The sequence below is a fragment of the Borostomias antarcticus genome, assembly GCF_949987555.1.
Source record: "Borostomias antarcticus genome assembly, chromosome: 16".
NCBI lineage: Eukaryota > Metazoa > Chordata > Actinopteri > Stomiiformes > Stomiidae > Borostomias > Borostomias antarcticus.
Genome location: NC_140249.1, coordinates 7,277,255 through 7,300,853, shown reverse-complemented (window position 1 = coordinate 7,300,853; position 23,599 = coordinate 7,277,255). Strand labels below are relative to the sequence as shown.

Below are 23,599 nucleotides of genomic sequence, written 5' to 3'. Positions count from 1 at the left end.
GCATTTTTTCAGATGCGTCCACAGTGGCAATAGGAGCTGTGGCCTACTTGAGAGCTGATGACACTGAAGGACAATACCATGTTGGATTTGTCATGGGGAAGTCCAAACTAGCCCCTCGACCTGCTCACACCATTCCACGTCTCGAGCTGTGTGCAGCAGTACTGGCTGTTGAACTGTACGAGCTGATCCGAGATGAGATTGATCTGGATGTGGATTCTGTCAGGTTCTTCACAGACAGCAAGATTGTGCTTGGCTACATCCACAACTCCACAAGACGGTTTTATGTGTACGTATCCAACCGGGTGACGCGTATCAGAAAATCCACACACCCTGACCAGTGGAGCTACGTCTCCACAGACCTGAACCCAGCAGACCTTGCCACTAGGTCTCTACCAGCAGCTCACCTGCAACGCAGTGCTTGGTTCTCAGGCCCGGCCTTCCTGTCTCATGACAATGCAGAGGAGGCACCAAGTCAAGAGTCAAGTCTCTTCACTCTATTGGAGCCGGAAGCTGATGCTGAGATTCGACCTGATGTTACAGCCCTGGTTACCAAAGCCTCAGAGTCTCAGCTGGGTTCTCAACGCTTCGAACGATTCTCAAGCTGGATCACACTCCGTCGGATTATGGCCCGGCTCATCCATGTTGCCAAATCTTTCCATGAGAGAGCAGAGGATGCTGAATGCAAAGGCTGGAAATGTTTCAACGATGGAGTCAGCACAGGAGAACTTTCACAGGCCAAAGCTGTGATCATTCAGTCTGTCCAGCATGATTTCTTCAATGAGGAATTACAATGTCTGGAGAAGTCAGTCCCCAGACAAAGTCCACTCAGGAAACTAAACCCTGTTCAAGATGAAGATGGTCTACTTCGGGTTGGAGGTCGCTTAGCATCTGCAGACCTGTCAAAAGAAGAAAAACACCCTGTGATCATCCCACAGACTCATCATGTTGCTACACTGCTGGTGAGATACTATCATGAGAAAGTGGCACACCAAGGACGACACATCACGGAAGGAGCCATCCGAGCTGCAGGATACTGGATCATTGGCAGCAAGCGTCTGGTTTCCTCTGTGATTTTCAAGTGTGTGATCTGTCGTAGGCTACGAGGGCGGTTAGAAGGCCAGAAGATGGCAAACTTGCCAGCAGACAGACTCACTCCTGAGCCACCATTCACCAATGTTGGGCTCGACGTCTTTGGCCCATGGACCGTCATGATGCATCGCACAAGAGGAGGTAGTGCGGACAACAAACGATGGGCTGTACTTTTTACATGCATGGCTACCAGAGCTGTGCACATTGAGCTGATTGAGTTCATGTCAACAGACAGCTTTATCAATGCTCTGAGGAGGTTTTTCTCGATCCGTGGTCCAGCAAAGCTTCTACGCTCTGACAGAGGGACTAACTTTGTTGGCGCTTGTAAGGAGCTGGGCATCAATGAGAACATCGCAGCAGTGACAAACTTTCTAAAGGAGAGAGACTGCACATGGGTGTTTAATCCCCCTCACTCATCCCATATGGGTGGTGCATGGGAGAGGCTCATTGGGGTAGCTAGGCGTATTCTGGACGGTATGCTGCTTCAGACAGGACCTACTCGTCTCACTCATGAGATCTTGAGTACGCTGATGGCCGAAGTCATGGCAATCATGAATGCGAGACCCTTGGTGCCAGTATCAACTGACCCCGACATGCCAGCAGTCCTCACCCCAGCGATGCTACTTACTCAGAAGATGAGTGCTGTTTCCGCCCCCTCTGGAAACTTTGACATGAATGTACTGCATGGAAAACAATGGAAACAGGTCCAGTGTCTTGCGGACACTTTTTGGAAGAGATGGAGAGGAGAATATCTGTCTATACTACAGAGTCGCAGAAAATGGACAGAGGAGAAGCCAAATGTCAATACAGGAGATGTTGTCTTGCTGAAAGACAGCCAAGTGCACAGAAATGAATGGCCAGTGGGACTGATTGTGAAAACTTTGCCAAGCAGTGACAAAAGAGTCCGTAAGGTGGAGGTGAAGATAGTCAAGGGAGGGACTGCCAAGGTATTTCTGAGGCCAGTCTCAGAGATTGTGGTCCTGCTTTCAGAGGAAACCTGCAGAAAGGATTAAAAATGCTTATAGCCAAAGGACTTTTCTTTTATGATTTAGTTAAATGGTTAGTGGGTTAAAAGTATTATTCCCAAGCGGGGAGTGTGCTGCCTTTCATTAGAAACGCATTTTAGAAATAGTTGAGTTGATTATTTTAGGTGTTTAGTGCCACCTAGTGGATAGTTGGGTACCTAGAGTATTTGCAGGAATTCTGCACATTTCTTCAGTTGAGAACGAGTCACGCAGCAGAGCTCATGTGTTGCAGCGTTATTTTTCTTGTTACGCTTCTGCCTTGGATACTATTTGTCTGTAAGTACACGAATCCTGTAGATAAGTAGTCTAATGTTTACCTTTTTGTAGAAAACGTGCGTTTGAGCCATTTTCTCTGTAAGAAACAATGTTTGTTTGAACATGCTCTAGCTACGCTAGCCAGCCTTTTGATGCTAGCTGATTTAGTAGACCAGGCTAACAGTTTATCATTAGTTTGTTGCTAGTCACAGTTGTATGCATGTATGTTGTATGTATTGGTATAGACATAATTTAGTTGAACATGAGAGAATGTTGTTTAGCCTGTTGAACATACTTTTTCCTGAAGATTATTTTCATGTGGATTTGACTATAGATATGGCAAATTTGATTGTATTTTGTAATTGGATTTCTCAGTGAGATTAACAACATTTCAATTGTGTAATCAGTGTGTTCGCATATCAGTAATTGTGTTTGTGTACTAATGAATGTGTATTTGATTTCTGTATTGTATTTCAGTTTTACAACGAGACTCTTTCATTAAACTACAAGAAAAGTCAAGCCTTGTGATTGGGAGATGTCAAGTTGTTAGCTACCTGTCTAGCTCTGCATAGTAACGCGCTGCCAGGGCAGTACAGTATGTGTAGACTGTCTGATTCAAAAAATCGTATTATCGTAGCCCTAACTAACCCTGCACTGAGTGCGGTCAGGTTCGCATCCAGACTGTGGAACCATTGGCGTTTTAGCACCGGCCCCGATAATATCAAACATGTTTGATATTTAAGATTATTAGCCTACGTCCCGACTTTACAAGTGAGACGGCGAGACCAGTAGTTCATTTTTTGCTCGTTAATGCTTTGCATCCCTGTAGGCTAACCTACATTTCTGTAGTTGCTGTTTAATGGTGCGTTCGTTTGTGGTCGGACGTGGCAAGTCGCAAGTGGCAAAATACCTACCTCCGACCTGTGTGCATTCGAGCTATAGCTAATGATATGATGATGATATGATATGATATTGACATCAGCCGGCAACTGGGGGCTAAGAAACATATCAGAATTTGCGACGAGGAAGTGCGAGTTCAATTTGCCACCTCCCAGTTATAAACGAACGCACCATATATATAAATAAATGACCTGCCATTGTTTTCAAAATAAAACATTTTAAAAGCAAAAATGATAACATCCGCCTTATGGTAGCCAAGAAGATAACTAGCAGGTTACCTACCTATGGTGACCAGAGTCCTAATAGCCTGACGGCGACGACGTGTTTACTCAGCTACTTTAGGGAATACAGTAGGACCCCACTCATCCGAATTTAAGAGATCCGAACCTCCCGGTCTACCGGACAGGCTTAAAAAACTTTTTTTTTTGCCTGCTATCTGGTTACTGGTGGGCTTTTCATTACAGTACTGTATCCTACTGTGAATAAAAACAGAACTGTATGTAGACCTACATGTTGCCTGTAGGCTGTAGCCTACTGTCACGTTTCATTTCTTTGTTACTTTAATGTCGAGCGCAAAACGCAAACGAGTCTGCTGCGAGAGCTGCATTCCTTGGTAGCCAGAAAGCGCGTCAGCAACCTGAAGCAGCATCGAGTCATTTTTCGTTCCCAGTTAATGGACTTCAGGAACACAGACGTGTTGTGAGCATGTAGATTAGCCTAGACCTACTGTATTTGTTAAATAATAGCCTACAGCCTAGGCCACGTTAGCCTACATCTGTTGTTTTAGAGACTTTCTTTTAGACTACAATAGCCTAAGACACGACAACTTGTCTGTCATTTCATTTATTTATTTATTGATTATCATTTGCTCTAATTGTTCTAATGTTGGGTTGTTTTTAGGCTATACCATGTTGTTCTGCGAATACAGTAGCCTATCGATGCAGCGTAAGCCTCATTTGAGAATAAAGTACTGTATTTGATCAAAGCACGCACTCAAGTGGAAATTCGGTTATTTTATTATGGGCTACTGTAGGTCTATTATAGGCTAGGCTATATGAGTTTAGTTGGCTATTTGATTGCAATTTTGATGCATTTTCACAAGTAATTAAGGGTATTTATTGGTCTATTATGAGTCTATATGAAACAAGTATACCACTTATTGAATTTGGTGCATTTTAACATATGTTCCAGTCATCCGGACATTTCAGAGATACGAACGACCTGCGGTCCCGTTGGGTTCGGATGAGTGGGGTTCTACTGTAGCACAAGTGCTCACGTAGCGACGTTAGCTACGTACGCGAATAGCACACGCGCTCAAGTAGCGACGTTAGCTACGTACGCGAATAGCACATGTGCTCAAGTACCCCCGGCCCTGACGAGCGTTTGCTGGGTTAGCTACGTTAGTGAATAGCACACGTGGTCACGTGGGGACGTTCGTCACGTGTGTCTGCTCAGTTAGCAAATAAGTGGCACTTTCCACCCCCCATACACACACACACACACACACACACACAAACACACACACACGTACATGTGAAATACAGTGCTTAACAGATCAGGAGGAGGGCTCAGTGTGTAAAAGAGAGGCACAGAACACTGGTACCAATGAAGGATTGATTGAATGAATGAATGAATGAATGAATGAATGAATGAATGAATGAATGAATGAATGAATGAATGAATATCTGCGCCAGTGATGACAGATGAGAGGGTTCCTGCCGTCTCTCTGTTCTCTGAGACCTCTGCTGTTCTGGGAAGCCGGTGAGGATGACTTAGCTCTGCTGACAGGCCTGGAACGCTTTGTTAGCAGAACGGCTGTGTGTGCTGTGTGTGTGTGTGTGTATGTGTGTGTGTGATGTGTATATGTGTGCGTGTGTGTGTGTGTGCTGTGTGGGTGCTTGTGTGCGTGTTAGTGTATGTGGGTGTGCTGTGTGTGTGTGTGTGAGTGTGTGTGTGTGCTGTGTGTGTGTGTGTGTGTGTGTGAGCGTGTGTGTGTGCTGTGTGTGTGAGTGTGTATGCGTGTGTGTGTGTGCTCAGTGCCTGGCTGGCTTGTCGGCGAATTAGAGCAGAGAATAGTGCCAGGGCACTCTAGACAGACCTCTGTGTCACTCCTAATGTCATTTTAATGGAAAACCAGGTGTGTGTGTGTGTGCTGTGTATATGCGTGTGTGTGTGTGTGTGTGTGCGCGGCGTGTGTGTGTATGTGCAGTTAGAGCGTGACTTACCTGGGGGTCTGACATACACCTTCAGCTTCAGACACGCCCTGCCCACATGGTTTGGATGGGGGGATGCTGAGGGACAGAGAGAGGGAGAGAGAGAGAGAGAGAGAGAGAGAGCAAGATCAGTACAGAACGAACAAACACACACACACACACACACACACCCTGGCTGGCACATCGGCCTGCTTTACTTGTCCAGCTCTTCCGTGACTAGAGACCTGTGTGACCTCAGAGTGGCATCATCAAGACCTGCAGCATGAAGGAAATAACTCTGACCTCTTCCTGTGGCCTCTCCTCCCTCTCTCTCTGCTCTCCTCTCCTCCCTCTCTCTCTGCCCTCCTCTCCTCCCTCTACCTCTCTCTGCCCTCCTCTCCTCCCTCTGCCCTCCTCTCCTCCCTCTCCCTCTGCCCTCCTCTCCTCCCTCTGCCCTCCTCTCCTCCCTCTCTCTCTGCCCTCCTCTCCTCTCTGCACCTCTCTCCACCTCTCTCTGCCCTCCTCTCCTCCCTCTCTCTCTGCCCTCCTCTCCTCTCCACCTCTCTCTGCCCTCCTCTCCTCCCTCTCCCTCTGCTCTCCTCTCCTCCCTCACCCTCTGCCCTCCTCTCCTCCCTCTCTCTCTGCCCTCCTCTCCTCCCTCTCTCTCTGCCCTCCTCTCCTCTCTCCACCTCTCTCTGCCCTCCTCTCCTCCCTCTCTCTCTGCCCTCCTCTCCTCTCCTCCCTCTCTCTGCCCTCCTCCCTCTCCCTCTGCCCTCCTCTCCTCCCTCTCTCTCTGCCCTCCTCTCCTCTCCTCCCTCTCTCTGCCCTCCTCTCCTCTCTCCACCTCTGCCCTCCTCTCCTCTCTGCACCTCTCTCCACCTCTCTCTGCCCTCCTTTCCTCCCTCTCCCTCTGCCCTCCTCTCCTCTCCTCCCTCTCTCTCTGCTCTCCTCTCCTCCCTCTCTCTCTGCCCTCCTCTCCTCTCTCCACCTCTCTCTGCCCTCCTTTCCTCTCTCCACCTCTCTCTGCTCTCCTCTCCTTCCTCTCTCTCTGCCCTCCTCTCCTCTCTCTCCCTCTCTCCCCCTCTCTGCCCTCCTCTCCTCTCTCCACCTCTCTCCCTCTCTCTCTGCCCTCCTCTCCTCTCCCTCTGCCCTCCTCTCCTCTCTCCCCCTCTCTCTGCCCTCCTCTCCTCTCTCCCCCTCTGCCCTCCTCTCCCTCTGCCCTCCTCTCCTCTCTCTCCCTCTCTCTTTGCCCTCCCTTTCCACCAGTTCTCTCCCTCTCTTCCCACCTGTCTAAAAACCCTCCCCCAAACCCAGTTGTCTCCATGTTTCTTTTCTCTCACAACCATTCCATCTCTCCCTCCATCTCTCCCTCCATCTCTCCTTCCATCTCTCCCTCCATCTCTCCTTCCATCTCTCCCTCCATCTCTCCCTCCATCTCTCCCTCCATCTCTCCCTCCTCGTCTGACCCTGACAATGTACTGTATAACCATCACAGATCAACACAGATTAACACAGAATAACACCTCATACGTAAGTATCTACCCTGGATATCCATACACACACTCTCTCTCGCTCTCTCTCTCACACACACACACACACACACACACACACACACACACACACACACACACACACACACACACACACACACACACACACACACACACACACACACACACGCACAAACTGTCTCTCTGGATGCAGCCAAAATATTTTATTCATGCTATGATTCTTTCCCATTTATCTTATTGCCTGACATGGAGGCAGTCTGGTGAAACAGACAGCAGACCTCTTGAGTCCTTATACTAACAAACTCCCTGTGAAAAAGTCAATGTATTTACACGACTGTAGGGTACTGGAGAAACACAATTTACTGAGCTTTGAGAATTTTTTATTATTTTCTAATTTGTGCCTGCTTTATACAATTATAAAAGGTTTGGTCACTGCTCTGCTGTGTGTCCTTGTCTATACTCGCTCAGCAAATTCAGATATATCCTCCAGAATATAATCTAAACGAGACTGCACCATAAATAATTTCGGCGCACCGTATTTGGGCAATTAGCTTTCTCCGTCTAAACCACAGATCAGTGAAGAGATGTCAAGAACAACTTAAAAAGTCTGTTTGAAGCTGCTCTGTACTAGCTGATTCTATCTTAGTCAATCTTTTTGACGAGCATTCTCTTGTGATGTACGTGTAGTTACCTCCGCCCCAGCGACAGCGCAGGGCGAGAGGTAATGTTTTCAGTGGTGTATGTGTGTGCGTTTGTTAATAGGATTACGCAAAAACTACAGGACCGATTTTCACAACATTTGGTGGAAGGGTGTAGCATGGTCCCACTTAATAACCCATTACATTTTGGAGTCGATCCGAAGCACAGGTCGGGTCCACGGGCCGCCCAAACACGGTCGGCCATTCACTCATTTTTTGAATCCGGATTACGCAAAAACGACCATCTTTTCATCTTTTCATGACACTCGGTGGACGGTGTATCATGGGCCACCTTAGAACCCTTTACATTTCGGAGCAGATCCAAATCACGGGACGGATCAGCGAATGAAATCAAAACGTAGAACCAAGCCAGCTCCCTGTGTGGGGGTGCTAGAGACACGGGGTTTGGACTGGGGTGGGCAGGGAGAGAGCCCAGAGTGCACCGCACTGCCCCCCACCAGCTGTGACCCGAGAGGGGTGTCACAGAGCCGGCCAAATACAGCCACCCATTCCCCTCCAGTCATTTTTATCTATCTATCTATCTATCTATCTATCTATCTATCTATCTATCTATCTATCTATCTATCTATCTATCTATCTATCTATCTATCTATCTATCTATCTATCTATCTATCTTCTAGTTTTGTTGTTCTTTCTTGTATAACTTCAGTCGTTTTTATTCTGTACTGTTTGCTACTGTGCTGTTCCTTTCTCTTGACCTGCCAAGGAACTGTGTTTTGAAATAAATTAATCACCTCATTTCGATACTGGCCCAGCTAGGTGGATTGTGTGCGTGCGTGCATGTGTGTGTGTGACAGAGAGAGAGAGAGAGAGAGAGAGAGAGAGAGAAGGTGGGAGGGGCATCTGCCAATCAGTCTGATGGACAGGGTCTTTCACAGGCACAATCAGCCCCCACAATCCCCCGTGGATACACACACACGCACACACACACACACACACACACACACACACACACACACACACACACACACACACACACACACAGACAGGCACACGCACGCACACAACAATGCTTCCTTGAGACCATACAACACTCAGGGTCCTTTGTTCATCACTCAACATGAGACAAAAGATGACAAGATGACCACAATGTGAGTGTGCGTCTGTGTGTGAGTGTGTGTGTGTGTGTGTTTGCTTTTGTGTGTGCATGCGCATGTGTGTGTGTTGACATGACAAAAGGCAAAAAGGCTAAATATGTTGCTCTTTCTCTGCTATCTCTGTTCAGTGTTCAGTGTTTGAGACTCACAGGCTGTTCAGTGTTTGAGACTCACAGGCTGTTCAGTGTTCAGTGTTTGAGACTCACAGGCTGTTCAGTGTTCAGTGTTTGAGACTCACAGGCTGTTCAGTGTTCAGTGTTTGAGACTCACAGGCTGTTCAGTGCTCAGTGTTTGAGACTCACAGGCTGTTCAGTGTTCAGTGTTTGAGACTCACAGGCTGTTCAGTGCTCAGTGTTTGAGACTCACAGGCGATACGCCCTTCTTGCGTTACTAACACCTCCCTTGTTGCAGTCGGGGAAAACATCAATGCTCCTAATGTAAAAATTATGACAATCTATGTCTGGTGACATTTTCCCAATTTTTCTGAGCATGCATTTGTCTCTTTCTCCCTGTGTGTGTGTGTGTGTGTGTGTGTGTCTCTCTCTCTCTCTCTCTATGATCTGTCTATTTACAAATGTAGTAGAATATTTTTTATATGTGTATGTGTGTTTGTGTGTGTGTCTGTGTACGTGTGTAGTGTGCATGCATGTGTGTGTGTACGTGTACATATGTGCGTGTGTGTGTGTGTGTGTCTCTCTCTCTCTCTCTCTCTCTATGATCTGTCTATTTACAAATGTAGTAGAATATTTTTTATATGTGTATGTGTGTTTGTGTGTGTGTCTGTGTACGTGTGTAGTGTGCATGCATGTGTGTGTACGTGTACATGTGTGCATGTATGTGTGTGTGTGTGTGCGTGTGTGCTTGTTTTATACTTACAGATGTAGTAGTACTCGTGTCCAGGCCGGAACTCGAAGCCCAGAGAGAAGGGTGTGAAGAGCTGGAACTTCTCTGAGAAGCGCAGGGCTCCGTCAGGACCGCTCGGACGGTTGCACTCCCAGCGCTTGAAGCCCCGCATCCTGTGCTGACAGGAAGTGTAGCCCTCGTGGTTGACCATGAACAGGATGTAGCGTTCCATGCGACCTTGCGCCGGAGGGCCGTCGTAGAACGGACAGTAGATGTCCAGGTAGTCGTTGATGCTGACCGCAACCCTGTACTCGCTCTGCCAGAACCTGGGGAAAGACGACCGCGACACGAACACATGAGCCGTGTTCGGAATCGCTCCCTATTCACTATATACAGTAGTGCACTATATAGGGCGTCAGCCATTTTGTTTGTAGTGTCCGAATTCTCCATGGAATTTTCATTCCCTATATAGTCCACTATTTATTACCCACAATTCACCTTGATTTGCAGGGAACAGTGCATGTACCCTACATTTTCTCCGTTCCCTAGGTAGTTCACTACATGGTGAACCCTATATAGGGAATAGGGAGTGAGGGAACGAGGGAGCGATTCCGAACACAGCTATGGTCACAACACAGTCCTGCACAGCCAACCTCTGTGGTTAGAGGATGAAACAGCACACTTTTCTATGGTCCCACTGTGATTTAATTGGTACGGTACTAGCAGAGTAAAAGTAATGTTAAATCACTGTGGGAGCATTAAAAACTTCAGGTTTTCTCTTTTTCTATTTGATTGTTTTTGTTTAAATCCTGCGACTGTTGAAATAACGAGGATGTGCCCGCACTCTCGGACTATCGACGGCCGAAGAGCCAAACCTCCTATCTGAAAAATGCACCTTTTTTTGAGCAGCCTTCCTTGTTCTCATCATCCAAAGTGAAATTCGCCAATCAGAAAATGATGCAGATAGGAGGTTTTCCTTGTCGGCCATCGCTATGTCATAGAGGATGAAACAGCACACCAGGTAGCTCCTGTTAAAATGGTTGATGATGAAGTTCTCAAAACCTCACTCACAAATAAAATCCTTTTAACGGGAACTACCTGGTGTGCTGAACTCTCTCTCTGTCTCTCTGGATCAAGATGTTTTGATCCAGCACCCCGTCTAACACAGTACGGTGGAATGTCTTTTTTTTTTGTTGATATTTTTTAGGGCTTTTCAGCTTTAATGGGATAAGACAGTTGAGAGAGACAGGAAACGTGGGAGAGAGAGAGAGGGGAGGACATGCGGCACAGGACCCAAGCCGGGAATCGAACCCAGGTCCGCCACGCAAAGGACTAGCCTTCATATTGGGCGCGCCTTACCCCGTGAGCTACCGGGGCGCCCCGGAATGGCTTTTTTAATGATCTTTTCTTACTCAAGGATGAAACAGAATATTATATGCAGAATGATAACAGTCTTCACAGTAACATAGAATATATATATATAATCAAAGTAGCATTTGGTCAGGTTAGTCTCACTACCACAACCACACATATAGACTATGGTCAGGTTAGTTTCACTACCGAAACCCCACATATACGTAGACTATGGTCAGCTTAGTCTCACTATATAAACTGTGGTCAGGAGATGGTCCGTGACAGCCATGTGGCTAAGCACAGACAGAGAGAAAGAGGAAGTGAGTTAGGAGAGCATTTTGGTTCTCCAGGGCTCCATCAGAGGAGGTCAGTCAGATCATTTAGAGCTATCGATCCACCGGGGAGATTCTCTCAGCCGCAAATCAGCTCTGATTAGCGGGTAAAGAGGAGAGAGGAGAAGGGGAGAGAGGGAGGAGAGGGAGGAGAGAAGCGATGAGTCGCTTGAGCAGGTTTTGGAGGCGGCCAAGAGGGAGAGAGAGGGGGAAGAGAGGTGAATTAGCAGGTAAAGGAGAAGAAAGGGGGATGGAGGGGAGAGAGGTGCAGCCATGTATGGAATGAGCAGAGAGGGGGAGAGAGGAGGGAGATGATCAAAGAGAACAGACGGAGAACAAACTATCTCCTAATGTGGATGTGAGTGAGTGAGTGAGTGAGTGAGTGAATGAGTGAGTGAGTGAGTGAGTGAATGAGTGAGTGAGTGAGTGAGTGAGTGAATGAGTGAGTGAGTGAGTGAGTGAGTGAGTGAGTGAGTGAGTGAGTGAGTGAGTGAGCGAGTGAGCGAGTGAGCAAGTGAGTGTGTGTATGTATGTGGAGGGGTGGGCACACACCAAAAGACCAGAACAACTCCACACACCACTGAAGAAAGACTCACGAACTGCAGACAGACAGATTCCTGTCCAGAGTTTCTGCACGTATTGACGACAGCTCCACCACAAGCCGTCAACCGGCAGCAGGGCGGCCATATTGATATTGACAGACAGAAGTGGCGCAGCCCGGGTCCCCGCCCACGTGAATCCATCATGCCGAGCGATCGCGACCACGGCTCTGAACTGTCATCAGTCACTGTGCCCGGCGAAGGTGTGTGAGCATGAGCGTGTGCGTGTGTGTGTGTGTGTGAGTCTACAATGGCCTCTCCGCCGTCAGCGCGCCATCATCAGCAGCATCTTGCTCCGCGTGTCAAAGCCTTGACGAGGAGACTCGGAGGATGGGAGAGGGCTGTCAGGCTCAGGCACTTCAAAGAGCTCTCTCTCTCCTCCTCTCCTCCTCACACCTCTCTCTATCCTCCTCTCCTCCTCACAGCTCTCTCTCTCCTCCTCTCCTCCTCACAGCTCTCTCTCTCCCCTTCGATCACCTCCTCTCCTTCTGTGATTATTCTTTGACTTTCCTCTCTCTCTTCTTTCACTCTCTTTCTCCCCTCTCCTCCTCTCTCTCCATTTCTCTCTCCCCCCTCTCTCCCTTTCACTCCTCTCACTCTCTCTTTCTCTCTCTCTCTCTCTCTCTCTTCTCACATTCTAACTCCTTTATGTATTTTTAGTCTTTGTTCTGACCCCCGTCCTGCTTTGCTTGATCCCCTCCATCTCTCCTCCCCTCCTCTCCTTCCATCCTCCTCCTCTTCCTCCCCTTACCTCCTCCTCCTCTCCTTCCATCTCTCCTCCCTTTCTCTCCTTCCATCCTCTTCCTCCCCTTACCTCCTCCTCCTCTCCTTCCATCCTCCTCCTCTTCCTCCCCTTACCTCCTCCTCCTCTCCTTCCCCTACATCTCTCCTCCCCTCCTCCTCTCTTCCCCTCTTAGCATGTGGCTTCTCCTTCTCCTGTCATCTGTGTCTGCGATACACATCCACAACAAAAGACACACACACATACACACACACACACAAACAAACACATAGACACACAAACAAACAAACAAACAAACAGCATACAACATATCAGATACACAGCTACATTATATGGACACGCACTGTGAACCAGCAGCCATCCATGTTGTGGCTGACACCAGTGGCATTTCTGTCAGTGTTGATAAAGTTCCTCATAGATCATCAAGATGTTCAGTGAGTCTTATTATGTATGCGTGGGAGACAGTGAATCCCCCATGGACAAAACAACACATTCACACACACTCACACACACACGCACGCACGCACGCACGCACACACACACACACACACACACACACACACACACACACACACACACACACTAAATACTGTAGATTGAACGGACCAGAGCAACACACTACTGGAGACAGACAGACAGATGAACTGGCAGGCAGGCAGGCAGATCCTCTCCAGAGTTTCTGCATGGACTGACGACAGCGCTACCACAAGCCAGGAGCAGGGCGGCCATATTGATATTGACAGACAGAAGCGTCCTGGCCCGGGTCCATGCCCACATGAATCCATCATACCGTGCGAATACGACCGCAGCTCTTAACTGTTATCAGCGCCCGTCTCTCTGCTCCCCCCCCCCAGACCCCCACACCTCCTCAGATCAATGATGTTGATGAATGGGTTGATTACTTGATTGGATTGGTTGGGGGGGGGGGTTGGACCCGTGCAGGTGTTAGGTGGAAGGAGGAGGGGGGGGGGGGACGGGGGACGGACGGACAGATTGATATGTAGCCTTTGCAATGAGGCAGTAAACAGCCTGATCAGGGATAGGATGCTGTGTTGAGTGTTCTCTCTCTCTCTCTCTCTCTCTCTTTCTCTCTCTCTCTCTCTCTCTCTCTCTCTCTCTCTCTCTCTCTCTCTCTCTCCTTCCCAAATGGAGGCAACAAAATTAAGACACGTGAGCAGTGCGCGCAAACCCACACTCACACGCAGAAAATTTAATTGGAGCCATATGCACAGTGTGTTGTGTACGGGTTATGGGGTGGAGTGAAGGTCAACGCTGTCTGAGTGAAACTGTAATAGCTGACAGGTTTCATTCCCTCCCTCATTTCCACCATCTCTCTCTCTCTCTCCCCATCTCTCTTTCCCACTCCCTCTCTCTCCCCCCTCTCTCTCTCCATCTCTGTCTCACTTTCTCTCTCCCCTCCATCTCTCACTTTCTCTCTCTTCCTTTCTCTTATCTCTTCCTCTCCCTCTTTCTCCCTCCCTCCCTTTCTTCCCCATTCCATTTCCACTTTAGATCTGCAATCTATCCCCCCGTGCTCTCACTCTCCATCACCCCCCAAAATCCCTCTGTTTCGTTCCAGCGTCTCTCTCTCTCCCTCTCTCTCTCTCTCCCTCTCTCTCTCTCCCTCTCTCTCTCTCTTCCTCCATCTGGTGTTCCTCTATGATCATTAATCAGAGTGTTCAACCACCGTGACCAAAACAACTCCACGGAGATCAGCTCCTTCTCTGACTATCTCAAACACACACACACACACACACACAAACATACAGACACAAACACACATGCACACACACACAGACCCAAAACAAAAAACACGCATACACACACACACACAAACATAAACACACATACAGACATACACACACAAACAAACATAAACACACATACAGACACACACACACACACACACACACACACACACACACACACACACACACACACACACACACACACACACACACACACTTCTTCTTGGTTGTCCATCGATCCCGATGATGACGTCCACTTCTGTCTTCTATCAGTGAATTCTTTTTTTGATGGCTGAATAGTCCTATCCTGAATAGTCCTATCCTGGACCCGCAGGTCCTACTGCGGGTGGGACATGTCTATGTGGCGGCAGCGGCCACCATGGCTGTGTTCCTCCTGAACCTCCTCTGCTGTCCGCTGGCTGTCCTCTCCTCCTCCAGCTTTGGGGTCCCATCCAGGTACATGGCTGTCCTCTCCTCCTCCAGCTTTGGGGTCCCATCCAGGTACATGGCTGTCCTCTCCTCCTCCAGCATGGGGGTCCCATCCAGGCACATGGCTGTCCTCTTGTCCTCCAGCGTGGGGGTCCCATCCAGGCACATGGCTGTCCTCTCCTCCTCCAGCGTGGGGGTCCCATCCAGGTACATGGCTGTCCTCTTGTCCTCCAGCGTGGGGGTCCCATCCAGGCACATGGCTGTCCTCTCCTTCTCCAGCGTGGGGGTCCCATCCAGGTACATGGCTGTCCTCTCCTCCTCCAGCGTGGGGGTCCCATCCAGGCACATGGCTGTCCTCTCCTCCTCCAGCGTGGGGGTCCCATCCAGGCACATGGCTGTCCTCTCCTCCTCCAGCGTGGGGGTCCCATCCAGGCACATGGCTGTCCTCTCCTCCTCCAGCATGGGGGTCCCATCCAGGCACATGGCTGTCCTCTCCTCCTCCAGCGTGGGGGTCCCATCCAGGCACATGGCTGTCCTCTCCTCCTCCAGCGTGGGGGTCCCATCCAGGCACAGCTGCCCCAGCTGCTACGGCCAGCAGAGACATCCTCCAGGTCCTTGGGTCTGACTTTGCACTTCCTTGACGCAGTCTTCGGCTGGCCCTCGTAGCGCTTCCTCAGCCCTCTACGTCATCCATGGCGTAGCTGACCACATAGCGCCCCGCGGGGAAGCTGATTTGGGGGCATTCTAAATGGTAAATGGTAAATGGACTGCACTTATATAGCGCTTTTCCACCTTAATGGCACTCAAAGTGCTTTATAATGGCCTCTCATTCACCCATTCACACACCAATGGGGGTAGCTGCCATGTAAGGTGTTAACCTGCTCATTGGGAGCAATTTGGGGTTAGGTGTCTTGCTCAAGGACACTTCGACATGTGGACAGTCGGAGCTGGGATTCGAACCACTGACCCTTCGATCACTGAACGACCCGCTCTACCAACTGAGCTACAGCCGCCCCGTACAGTAGCTGACGTACAGTAGCTGGTGCTGGGCGATTGTGGCCTCAGTGCTCCTACAGGGACTTGGAGGCGGCGGTTGGAAGTTACCCGAGCTTCCCGGTGGTAAAAGAGGGCGGTGACGCAGGCAGCTCGGTAGACACGGACCTTCGAGCCGGAGTGTCCCGAAGGCAGCTGATGCTTGTTCGACTCGCTTCTGGATCTCGCTGTCAAAGCTGTTGTCTCCAGAGAGAAAACGCCCCCAGATATCTGAACGACAGAACTACTGACGGCTGTTCATCAGCAACAGTGAAAGGCCGGTGGTGTGGATGGGATGTTGGCCCTCCTTTGGCAGACTTCTTCCGTGTTGGTGACGGTCAGTCCCATCCTGCTGTTCACTCTCACCACCGCAGTGTAGACAGGCGGGAGGTCTTGTGGAGTGGGAGATGGGCGGCGCGTAGCTCGGAAGGTAGAGCAGCCGGCTGGGGATCAGAAAGTCCCCGGTTCGATCCCAGCTCCTGGCAGTGTGCCGAAGTGTCCTTGAGCAAGAAACTGAACCCCAAAATCGCGGTGGTGCAGTACTTAGCACTGCTGCCTCACAGCAAGAAGGTCTCCGGGCCTTTCCGTCTGCATGTTCTCCCCCGTGTTCGCAAGGGTTTATCCCCAAGAACCTAATACGAAAAACAACACAGAAGAACCGATGCTCTTCAGTCCAGTCCCTTACCAGGACTCGGACTGAGCACTTGGACTTGGTCCCCGGGCGCCACTCATGAAGCTGCCCACTGCTCCTGGCTGACCCTGGAGGAGGACAGCTTGGATGGGAGAAATGCAGAGGACAAACTCCACCGGTGACCCCTGTAGTTGCATGTGCGTGTTGTGTGATACGTCGCCGCTCACGTGTGTAATTGTGCGTGCCGTATGGTGATTAAAAGACCCTTCGATGTCCTGTAATTATTAAGAGCACAGTCGTCTGCATACTAACAGCTCAAGGACCCTTTCTCTGTGCAGTTTGGTGGTTGCTTGGAGCCTCCTGATATTGAAGAGGTTGCCATCTCGCCTGAGGTCCACTGACAAACCAGTAGCTCAGTTGGTAGAGCGGGTCGTTCAGTGATCGAAGGGTCAGTGGTTCGAATCCCAGCTCCGACTGTCCACATGTGATGAACAGCCGTCAGTAGTTCTGTCGTTCAGATATCTGGGGGCGTTTTCTCTCTGGAGACAACAGCTTTGACAGCGAGGTCCAGAAGCGAGTCAAACAAGCATCAGCTGCCTTCGGGACACTCCGGCTCAAAGGTCCGTGTCTACCGAGCTGCCTGCGTCACCGCCCTCTTTTACCACCGGGAAGCTCGGGTAACTTCCGACCGCCTCCTCCAAGTCCCTGTAGGAGCACTGAGGCCACGATCGCCCAGCACCAGCTACTGTACGTCAGCTACTGTACGTACGGGGCGGCTGTAGCTCAGTTGGTAGAGCGGGTCGTTCAGTGATCGAAGGGTCAGTGGTTCGAATCCCAGCTCCGACTGTCCACATGTCGAAGTGTCCTTGAGCAAGACACCTAACCCCAAATTGCACCCAATGAGCAGGTTAGCACCTTGCATGGCAGCTACCCCCATTGGTGTGTGAATGTGTGTGTGAATGGGTGAATGAGAGGCCATTGTAAAGCGCTTTGAGTGCCGCTAAGGTGGAAAAGCGCTATGCCATTTACCAATTTACCAATTTACCACTGCTGTCCTCAATCTCCTAGTGGAGAAGCAGGGTGACACATAGGAGGAGGATGAAAAAGAGCACCGGTGCCAGCACACACACCCCTGCCTGACACTCGTATGTAGAGGAAAGGGGGCAGACTCTCGTCCTCCTACGGAGCAGTCACCGGCGGAAGATGTTGTCGAATTTGTTGGCTAAACCTGAGGAAGACATCCCACAAAAGATATCTCGCCTATTCTAGAAGTGTTCCGTTCATAACAACGATTTGCCGAGGCAATTTGGAGTTGTATGCCTCCACAGCTTGCCTGCAAATGTGCGATCAGACTAAGGTAAGATATAAACATTAGGCTACACTTGGTCCTGTGCTTCTTTATAATCAGAATTTGTTTTTGCCATATAGTTTTTCAACATACTAGGAATTTCCTTCGGGCATGGTGCATATTCCTAGTAGACTATGTTAAAAAACTACATGGCAATAAAACAAATTCTGATTATAAGGAGGCACAGGATCGAGTAACGTTTATCTTACCTTACTCTGATCACGCATTTGCAGGCAAGCTGTGGAGACATACAACACCTCATTCAAAGTGGCTACATGACAGGGCTGTTCAATGTAAGGCAAAGGACTAAAGATTAAAGTAAGCGCTCTCTTATTGTAGGCTAGATGGTGTTACCGGTAATATTGATGTTGGGTTTAGGCTATCAGTCGGTGAGAAAAAATCCACACCGTGACATCTCTAACACACACACACACACACACACACACACACACACACACACACACACACACACATCCCCCCAACCCAAACACACACACACACACACTCACCCCAACACATGCACACACACTCATGCACTTGCAAAATCATTTCAATTAAATTCTCTAGCCAGTGCACACACATACAAAAACAGGCGTTATGGTACAGTACAAAAGAGGCCTAAAGCGCATACTGTATCTTCATTTCACTATTAAATGCCTTCTTTGTCCCCGCCCCCACCCCCCGTGCCCTTGGAAATGCTGTGTGGAGCAGAGAGGAGCTCCATGTGGGGCTGGAGGTGGGAGTGTGTGTGTGTGTGTGTCGGTTTTCTCTCTCACTGAAGAAAGGTTTTTTCTGTCTTAAATGGGAACACAGCTCCACTCTCCCGGTGGCCAAACCTTGACCCCTAGACTGAACTAGAAACTCTAGAAACTAGCGTCCACTCTGGGACATGCACACACACACACACACACACACACACACACACACACACACACACACACAGGCAGTAAAGCCTCCGGCAGTCAACACACATGCACGCACAGTGATAAAAACACGTATGAACTAACTAGTACGGTTTAGAAATAGACATCCACATGAGGGAGAAACTCAAGGCTGCAGCCCAGGCTTACAGAACACTGACAAACACACACCACGCGCGCGCACACGCACGCACACACACACACACACACGCACGCAGGCACACACACACACACACACACACACACACGCACACACACACACGCACACACACACACACACACACACACACACATACAGCCTCTACCCTGACTGCACTTCCAGATGTTTCTGTGTTTATTACTCAAAATGTTTCTCACGAGATCAGCTAAGATTGGGGAACTCCATAAAAGTGCACTCAGTTCACAGATTGTGGGTGTGTGTGTCTCAGTGTGTGTGTGTAAAAGAAGCCACACAAAACTTAACATGAAAGTATTTCCATTAGAAGTCTCTTTAGCAGGTCTGATGTTACAGTAACAGTAGTATGTGAAATGCTTACCGTATTTATCGCAACACAGCCTCCCCCCCCAGGAACACTACTGACCCACCAACCACCCCCCCCCCCCCACCCAGCAACACTACTGACCCCCCCCCCCCCTCCCCACATCCAGCAACACTACTGACCCCCCACACACACACACACCCAACAACACTACTGACCCCCCCCCCCCCCCACACCCAGCAACACTACTGACCCACCAGCCGCCCCCCCCACCCAGCAACACTACTGACCCACCAACCCCCCCCACCCAGCAACACTACTGACCCATCACCCCCCCCCCCCCCCCCACCCAGCAACACTGCTGACCCTTCACCCACCCACCCCCCCCTCCCAGCAACACCACTGACCCACCGACCACGGACGGAGGGGGTGCGAGAAACTCTTCCACCTGGACACACAAGCTCCAGGCTACAAGTTCAGCTAGGGCACTGCTCTGGTACATACACACACACACACACACACACACACACACACAGACACACACACGCACACACACACACACACACACAGACACACACACACACACACACACACACACATTTGCTCTCTCTCTCTCTCACACACACACACACACACACACACACACACTCACACACACACACATACGCACACACATTCACTCACACACACACACACACACACAAATCACAAAATGAGAGCACAGGGAGAAGAGAGAGAAAAGGATGTTGGGCAGCAGGGTAAGCTCCTTGGCTGAATAATTCACGTTAGCCAAACTGTTGCTGCAGGCCCCATTAATATTTAATAAGGTCTTTTGATGTTGATTAATTAAGCAGTGCTAGCACTGCCATATCTCAGCCATGCACTCCTTTAGACAAACATACACACAGGCATGCACACACACACACACACACACACACACACACCTCCGCTGATTCTCTCTCTGTTAGCTGGGGGGCACCCCCCACCCCCACCAAAAGATTTTAAGACTTCTGGGACGGGAGGAGTATGGCCAACGGGTGTTAAGGGGGGGGTGTGTGTGTGTGTGTGTGTGTGCGCGTGCATGTGGGTGCCTACTGTACATGCATGCGTGTGTGAGTGTGTGTGTGTGCTTCTATTGAAGGTGTGGGATTTAGGATTGGGTTTAAGGCCACTTTCATACCTGAATTTGTTCCGATTCAGAGAATAATATGTTACAATGTTGCATTTTCGACCTTAGCTTGATTCGTGTTCACACAGCAATATGGACAGAGCAAACGACCTCCGGGTCTGCTCTGGTTCTGAACACGCCTTCAACACCACACGCTTGTAAACAGTTTTGTGATGGTCCAAATTTTGCAGGAAGCTTGGCTTTCTGGAAATCCTTTCTTCGCTGACACCAGTGATCGATCTGTAATAGAAATTGGAGCATCAGCAGCGTGTATAATTGCGTTGATTGGTCTTCTCTGGGTCATATGTTTGGTACAGTATATGGACATATCCAGTTTGAGTAGGCATCACGACTGCGGCTAGGTACTGCATTTGTAACGCACTCCCCATCCAGTTGTTACACTGGCCCGGAGCGCCATTCACACACAAATGGCGGCAGCTGCCATGCAAGGCGCTTGCCTGCTCACTGGGAGCAATTTGGGGTTCAGTGTCTTGCCCAAGGACACTTCGACAGGTAGTCAGGAGGAGCCGGGATTCGAACCACCGACCCTACGATCACTGAACGACCTGCTCTACCAACTGAGCTATACCGCCGCCGCTAGAGAACAATGTGCTATTGTATTGCATATGATCAGGAGAAGATGCACTGCTCAACAGAACATTGAAAGCCCATTTCCTTCATGCGCTCGCTAAACAGTTTGTAGACTTTGTAGACAGTGCAGGGTACTCAATGAGTTGTATGGGTTTGTGGGTAATGTGCGTTCTCACTGCAAACGAATGGTCCTGCGAGGCGATTCCAAGCGGGCTGAGACCACCCTCTCTAGACCACCTTCTCTAGACCACCCTCTCTAGACCTCCCTCTCTAGACCACCCTCTCTAGACCACCCTCTCTAGACCTCCCTCTCTAGACCACCCTCTCTAGACCTCCCTCTCTAGACCTCCCTCTCTAGACCTTCCTCTCTAGACCTCCCTCTCTAGACCACCCTCTCTAGACCACCCTCTCTAGACCACCCTCTCTAGAGCACCCTCTCTAGACCTCCCTCTCTAGAGCACCCTCTCTAGACCACCCTCTCTAGACCACCCTCTCTAGACCTTCCTCTCTAGAGCACCCTCTCTAGACCTCCCTCTCTAGAGCACCCTCTCTAGACCTCCCTCTCTAGACCACCCTCTCTAGACCTCCCTCTCTAGAGCACCCTCTCTAGACCACCCTCTCTAGGTGGTCTCCGCCCGGTTGATGTTGTTCCGGAACCGCGAGCGATTGCTGTGTTCACATATGCCCAAACGACCTGATCTACAGGGGAAATACTCCCGGTATCGGAACAACAAGCTAGATCTGAATGCACCCTAAGATTCAAGATTCAAGATTCAATAATCCTTTTATTTGTCACATGTAATGTACAGTGTACAGTTACAGTGAAATGTTGCTGCCGGCTCCAAGATTATTCTACAGATAAACTCTAATACTCTAAATACCAAATTATACATTTACAAGTTACAAATTTACAATTTAAAAAAAAAAAAAAAAAATACAAATTAACACAAATTACACTATAAGTACCTTTACTATACAGTTTAAGATTAAGCTAGGATGGGATAGTTAGAGGTCTGGATGTATTATGTACATGCGATATATGGATATGAATAAATATGCGGGGGATGGGTGAGTTTTGTAAATGCTATAGCTATAATAAATAATCCCAGCCGGTGGTAGTGGTTATGTTACAGTATATACACTAGATACAGTATGCTGATCCTCAGGGTTTAGTGGCACAATACGTTAGATAGTCATTCAGGAGCTGGATGGCTTGCGGAAAGAGACTCTTCCTGAGTCTGAGTCTTTCCGTGCTCACCATGTGTGTGCAGTATCTTTTCCCTGACAGTAGCAGAGAGAACAGTCCATTTCCTGGGTGGCTGGGGTCTTTCAGGAGCCTGTTGGCCTTCGTCTTGCATCTTCTGGTGTAGATGTCCTAGAGGTGGGGGAGTGCCTGGTGTAGATGTCCTAGACCCCCCCCCCCCCCCCCACTTGGTACGTTCAGCTGACCGTACCACTCCCTGTAGCCTTGCGGTCCTGAGAGCTGCTGTTCCTGTACCAGGTAATGATATTCCCAGTCAGGATGATCTCCATCACAGATGAGTAGATGCTTCGTCGGATCTGGAGGGATGCTCTGAATTTCCTCAGTTGTTTGAGTTGGTACAGTCTCTTGACCATGTCAGATTCTTGGCGATCTGGACGCCAAGGTACTTGAAGCTGTCCACTCTGTTTACAGGGGTCCCGTTGATGATTAGAGGGGTGTAGTTCCTCTCTTGCTTCCTCCTTAAAGGGCAATGCTCGTTTTTGACAACCTGGACCTTATTTACGACATATTATAAGAAGTTTGACTCACCGAGATCACTTTTGTGTAGTTCGGAGGCCTGTAGAAGAAATTTAAAATCCAGCGCGAGCCAGTATATCCATGTAATGACGGTGGACGGGGCAACGAGAATGCAGTTTCTCAAAATCTATTTTCGGCCGCTAAACGGTTGTTTTCATCAATCAGATTGGATGAATCGACAGTTGAGATTCCTCAACGCGAGGCATTGTAGTGGTTTTCAAATACGGGGTCTTTAGCCTCTGTAATATGATCTTTACACGCCTTTCCCCACTTGCTCCAGCACGCATGCGCACAGGCCAGCGCGCAGACTGGCTATTCTCCGGCTCACATTCTCTGCGCTACGATCGGATTGTTGCTGACGAATGACGATGACAATATTCTCGGCACCAACAACGATCGTAGTGCAGAGAATGTGAGCCGGAGAATAGTCAGTCTGCGCGCTGGCCTGTGCGCATGCGTGCTGGAGCAAGTGGGGAAAGGCGTGTAAAGATCATATTACAGAGGCTAAAGACCCCGTATTTGAAAACCACTGCAATGCCTCGCGTTGAGGAATCTCAACTGTCGATTCATCCAATCTGATTGATGAAAACAACCGTTTAGCGGACGAAAATAGATTTTGAGAAACTGCATTCTCGTTGCCCCGTCCACCATCATTACATGGATATACTGGCTCGCGCTGGATTTTAAATTTCTTCTACAGGCCTCCGAACTACACCAAAGTGATCTCGGTGAGTCAAACTTCTTATAATATGTCGTAAATAAGGTCCAGGTTGTCAAAAACGAGCATTGCCCTTTAAGTCCACCGGCATCTCCTTT

At 49.3% G+C, this 23,599-nt stretch overlaps 1 protein-coding gene across 1 annotated transcript in view; it reads right to left on the bottom strand.

Moving 5' to 3' along the window:
- LOC311319512 (ephrin-A2-like) overlaps window positions 1-23,599 on the bottom strand; it is a gene marked incomplete at both ends in the record, with an annotated part of 74,328 nt that overhangs the window by 7,580 nt on the left and 43,149 nt on the right. Inside the window, 2 exons of the mRNA XM_084451071.1 lie at window positions 5,495-5,560; window positions 9,665-9,957. Of these exons, the coding sequence (XP_084307197.1) occupies window positions 5,495-5,560; window positions 9,665-9,957 (359 nt within the window). The remainder of the gene's footprint in view (window positions 1-5,494; window positions 5,561-9,664; window positions 9,958-23,599) is intronic.